Genomic DNA, 5,897 nt, shown 5'->3' with positions numbered 1-5,897 from the left:
AGCGCGCCCGGAGCCAGGGCTGGGGCGCGCGGGGCTCCCGGGCAGCCTGGCGCCAAGTCACCTCGGTCGCGAGCAGCTTCGTAATGCATTTTTCATTAAAACAAACTATCTCTTCACGTGAAAAAACAATGAACATCTTTCTCCTCCTGATCACTGAAGGCCAATTAATTAATTGGGCTTAATTGTATATTGCATTTCAAACAATACTGTTGCACTTATTTATCATGTTAATTACAATGTTAAATAAAAAGACAATAAATTATTACTGAAATCATCAAGATGCCTCGTGGAGGATTTGGGACGGGGCAGGCCTGCCTTGTCTCTGCACTGGCTGATTTTGTGGGATAAATCAGCGCTTGCGCTGCAAAAGCGGCAGCTGACACAGGAGCRTCACTGTTGAAATCAGTGAGCTAAAATATTTACGGATCACAAAGTTTTCCATCATGCCTCCAAATATTCCTAGCATGGTTTGYGTTCTGCACCTATTTAGATGCTAAAAATAGGAAATTTCAGAAATATATGTGGAACTTTCATGGGATATGTTCTATAGCTAATAACTTTACCTCTAGAATATATATATATTTAAGTTTGTATCTTTTTTTGGCTCCCATATGAAGAAAAGGGTCAGAGCCTCTAAATCTACAGCTCTTCCAGTCCACATGCTTACAAAAAAGGAAATAAAAAAAAAAGAAAAGAAAAGAAAAGGAAAAAAGAAACCAACACACAGACTTAGAAGTGGGGCTGCGAAGTGGGGCATTGAAACCTAGCTTCCGCATTCTTAAAAAAAAAAATAAAATAAAATAAATATATTCTCTTGTCAAGCACATTCTTCTTTTGTTTGAAGCAGTGAAAAATTTTATGGCTGTTGACATGCTTTCAGCAATGACTATGCCCTTTCTATAGCCCATATGATAGACTGATAGTTGTTCATGACACCCTGAAAGAGGCTCATCTGCAAAAGTATAAAACATCAGCCTTGCAGCCATGGTAAGGAGAGAACAGATGATACAGTTTATCTCCCTCAAACACGTGCTGATCGGGTAGTTCTAAATTACAGCCGACGATGTTCCCTGTTAAGGGCATTTTTTTCCCCTAGAATTACCTTTTCCATACTCTTAAAAATGAAATTGTGCAGGGTGTTCATCTTAATAAATAGTTCGTCTTCATGCTTTTCGTGAAAAACCTTCTCTACATATTACTTTAAACATTGATATCAAAACTGAGACCATCTATCTCCTATCTGCAACTAAATGATTCTAGGAGACAATTTTCTTTGCAGCTCTGTAAAGTGCTATGGCAGGAAGATCTCCAGTGAGCTGCTTAATCCAGGGGGAGGACGACCCAAAATACTTACTAATTAAGTGTTTGAGGAAGAAAACATTCTGCCATGAATCWACCCCCAGCATTTACAAGCTACTAACAGTACAAGAAAGAAATATCTTGGATCCTCACTAGAAGAGGCTACAAGGGATGTCTAGATCAGCTGGAAAAAGGACAAAGCCTCTCCGTCAAACATGAACCAAAACCTTTAGGAGTTTGGAAAGCTTTCCATTAACAGATATTTCTTTCATTTTCCAGCTCTTTGCACTTCCAGGGCCTTTGTAACATGAGAGGTAWATAGGACATAGTGCCAGCAAAGGCAAGTCTGAGAGACTCCTGGTCAAGGCTGCAAACACATGTACTTGGAGATTTTTCGTAAGAGCCCTGTGCAAGGCGTAGATCAGCCTTGCACTTCGATGCCATTGCTTATCCCATGCAAGCTACTCCTGCCAGTATTTTAAATGACTGCTCAATTTACCCCAGATTTCTGGATTATATCCTCTGACTTTTGCTGCCAAACACTACAGCTGTGTGCGCTGCACTATTTTACAGTACACGCTCAGAGCGTCTCTGCTAGATGGCCTCACAAATATACACATTTTTCAGTATGAAAAAAGACAACTTCAGCCCTGTTCGACCTAGTAAATATCAAGTAATCCTACAGTCCTGCCACATGGCCTTTGGAAATGCCTTTGAAAACCAAAGAATAGGATATCTGTAGTATTCACATTTTCTAGCTGTGACAGCAGATCTATCAGGAACTTAAGCAAGCCAGCTGAACACAGTCACTCCCTCTCCCATACATGCTCCTCTCCCATTAGATGATACATTGCCCAGTTTTCAAGCTTTCTCATCATCTGGAGCTTTTTCTAGCCATTTATAATACTCCTGCGAGACTGAAGCTCTGTTCATGGCCCCAAATCTGCATCTATGGAAGCTAATGCCCAGGTTCTGTGATTAACGCTGTCCTTACTGTTTGGCTGGAAAATGTCACCCTTCGAAACCCAGGATGCTGTTAACAGTTGTGCAGAGGATGCAACACAGCTACTCCCATCACTCACCCRGACTTCCTAATGGATTCAAGAAACAACTAACACACACTCCTATCAAATATTAAAGAGAGAAACCTATATCCATGTCACAGGCTCACTGCTGCTGCTACATTTCTGGACCATCTGCCTGTTTTTTCATTTCATTCTACAACCTATACATTCAGTCTTATCAACCAACCAATTAAGAAAGAAATCAGATATATTAGCACTAGAAATCATCAGTTACGGCTTCTCAAATGTTCCATCTTATTTCCTTCAGTCACTTCAGGCATATCTAGATCCAGCTTTTTTTTAAACCAGTCCGCTCTCCAGAATCACTGACACCTCCTCTGCCAGRCACAAGGCACCATCCCTTGAGCACACAGCAAACATCTCACCAGCAGGTCAGTCACACTTACTGCCACGGTGCATCTTTTTCTCCAATTGCCTTTTGCCAGCAGAGTCAAAGAACTTTCAGTGGTTATTTAAAACAATTTTTCCAACCTGATCTTGATGGATCTTGCTCTCCTAATTATGCAGCAGGCTGCCTTTGCTCACGTGGATAGATTTCTGAGCACCGCTTCAYGGAGGCATTGCTATAAACTACCCTGCACCAAGAAGACTAATACCAACAGCAAGATGTAGGGCTCTGGACCAAGCTGGCCAGGCATTTACATACTCTGAAGATTTAAGATTGTGCCACATATCCAAGACAGCATGCAGCACTGCCTGCAGGCTCCCCAGAGAGCTGCCCCACATCCAAAGTGAGCTAAATCGTATCAGATTTGGGTGTGCTAGGTAGTTTTTTTTCGGAGAAGGTTTCACTTGGAAGTCTTCAATAAAGTACCAGAATTTTTCACGGTTTCAATAAAGTAAATCACAACTCAGGTTTTAATTATAAAGCTAACGACTGTGTTGCTAATAATGGCAGTACTGCAGCCTGCAGTTGTTAATAGTTAACACATTAGCCGCAGGCATTACTTCTCTGAAGGACCTGAAATATTGATAAGCAGCGCTGATTGGGGCGGGAAGGAGGTGGCACTCCAGCACTCGCAAGCGGGCACCAGGGTGGCCAGAAMACTTGGAAATTCTTATTGAACTTTCTTTTCTGCAACCCAAGTGACAACCTTTGCCAAAGCGCAAGAGCCAGATTTGCTGTGGGAGTAGTTTGGTTTTCTATCAGATGTAGAAAACACAAGAAAGGCAGTGGAAMTGAGAAGTGTTATTTTTCTTTCTGAACTATCTGATGAGGTAAACAGTGAAGGAAAACTTGATGTAACAGTGTCATAGACCAGACCATCACTGCGAGAAAACAGTCCGAAGCTGTAAGATATATTCGGGTCTATATGGGAAGTGGAGCCTCGGCCAACAAAGGCGCGCATTTTTGATGACTGTTTTTTCTTTCATTACAGTAACATGTTACATATGATAAGAAGGGCCAGTTTGCCTAGTACATTTTTGCTCACAGAAACCACTCTTGTCACCTCCCTAATACTGAGAAGTTGACTTAGAAAAAAAAGACTTCAACCAATCAAAGAAATTCTAGTCTATAAAAATAGATTATGTATTTGTCAATAAAGTGGCTTTTCCCTGAAATAATGGAAAGTTCTAATGAATTTATAACAGACAATACAGCTCAGCTATCTGAGAGCCTGACTATACAGAGAGAGAAATCTGGTATCAGAGCAGAATGCTAACATTATATCCACTTTACTTCAATGGATATACGTTCTTCACACTGCGTTCTTTCATCCCCAGCATCCCGCCGGCACACTCCTTCCTGCAGAGCGTGGCCTCGTGCCCCCGACCTGCCGGGCTTCGCCCCTCTTTACCGCCGAGGGTTTAGTTTTAAAGGCGTTAGGGAGGCGTGCGGGGCAGGGGCCCCCCGCGCCAGGGCCCCGCTGCCCCGGGCTCCCGCCCCGCTCCCTACCTGCGATACCGTGATGCTGCACTTCTTCGCCAGCTCTTCTTTGGCTTCTTCACTGGGGTAAGGGTTACTGAGGTGGGAGTAAAAATACTCGTTCAGGATTTCTGTGGCTTGTTTACTGAAGTTGCGCCTTTTCCGTCTGAAAGGAAGGAGGGAAGCACGCCCGTTAGGGACGCGGCCGCCGCTCCGGGGCCAGCCCGGGCGCCTTCACCCCGCGGCGGCCGGCGAGGCGACCGGAGCGGTGCTGCCCCGCGGCGCTGCCCCGCGCACGGGTCCCGTGCCACCCGTCCCGCGCCGCCCTCGGGGCTGCCGCGGCTGAGCCCCCCCGGACAACCCCCTGCCGACGAGGGGGCCGGGGACGCGCCGCAGGGYGCCCGCCGAGGCGCGCTCCCCTCCGCGGCGCCTCGCCCAAAGCAGAAGGCTCTCCAGGCGCGCTGCCCCGGCGCGCGCCCCAGCAAATGCGGGCGGCGGAGCGGCAGCAGCGCGTCTGGCCGCGCACGCGGCTCCRTGCCGCCTTCCCGCTGCACCGGGCTACAGCGCTTGCGCCTGCCCAGCTGCAGCGGCCTTTCCCTCCAGCAGCTCTCTTCTCCCCAAGAACACCCTCTCGAAAGCACTGGTTAAACATCTCCTTCAGAGCGCCCTTCCCCTCCGGGCTGGTTGCAATCAAACTGCCTGCGCCTTAGGCCAGCAGGCAGCCAAGCGGCAATCCCCCAGCGCTCTGCTCCACGAGTATCACGATGCTGCTAACTACACTGTATCCTGGAGCAGGCAGGCTCTCTCCCTAGAGCTGTGTTTATCTCATTACTGTGCTTCCGCTCATTTTGCCTTATTTACCTTCCTCCTTTTTAAAGAAATCACTTTAAAATGTGCATCTGCAAGCTTTACCTTTGCAGTTACTGGAGCTCTCCATAGACATTTCCTCCAACTGTTTGTAATTACCCTAATTTGCCACACCTGCCAGTGACCTCCTTGTTAATAAAATTATTTTGCTCTTGTTTAGCTCCTCACAGCTTTCAGGTGTGAAGCATGAGCTAGTTGCTGGAGGGAGGCTCTGTGTGGTGTCTGGTTGCTCCTCCAGGCTCAGAGGTTCAGTTCAGCCTCTCTGGCTCAGCTAGCTGCCAGAGTCCTGCATGTGGCAGTGGTGTTCTGCAAAGAGGGATGCTGCTGGGGCCAACATCCCAGGTCATCTTAGCTTCCAAAGAAAACTGGCTTTTCCCAGTTCCTGTCTATTTCTGCCCTTTAGAAAGAGCTCAATATCTGCAGGCAGCTGCTCTCTCCTATCGCTCTCTAGTCATCTCTTGCTGCACCAGCGCCTGCTTGCCAGGTGGCATCCCCAGGAATGGGAAAGCTGCTCTTCAAACCACTTGCGAGCGTTGGAAGCTGTGAGCACTCGGCTGGACTTGCCAGTTGTGAAGCAGCATGAGGAAAGGAAATGCTCAACAGCTCCAGCTTCCTTTAGGAGCTGGCTGTCTGCTCAGAATGGTGCTGAGCTCCAAAAGCAATGCTGAGAACTGGAGAGCTGCTGGCTCAGACTGGTGCAAAGGTGTTGGCTTTCCCCACAGCCCAGCCAAGCGGCCCCCTGTCAGGGGGTGCTTGCATGCCCCTTGCACGCATCCTGC

General features: G+C 47.1%; 1 protein-coding gene across 1 annotated transcript in view; it reads right to left on the bottom strand.

Annotated features, from left to right (window-relative positions):
- The window catches only part of PBX3 (PBX homeobox 3), a 22,604-nt gene that overhangs the window by 9,145 nt on the left and 7,562 nt on the right, over nt 1–5,897 (bottom strand). Inside the window, exon 4 of the mRNA XM_085300513.1 lies at nt 4,282–4,417. Within this exon, the coding sequence (XP_085156639.1) occupies nt 4,282–4,417 (136 nt within the window). The remainder of the gene's footprint in view (nt 1–4,281; nt 4,418–5,897) is intronic.

This window comes from Rhea americana, unplaced genomic scaffold (assembly GCF_003343005.1).
Source record: "Rhea americana isolate MKP2758 unplaced genomic scaffold, rheAme1 scaffold_164, whole genome shotgun sequence".
Taxonomy (NCBI): Eukaryota; Metazoa; Chordata; class Aves; order Rheiformes; family Rheidae; genus Rhea; species Rhea americana.
This window is presented reverse-complemented; position numbering and strand designations above follow the sequence as displayed.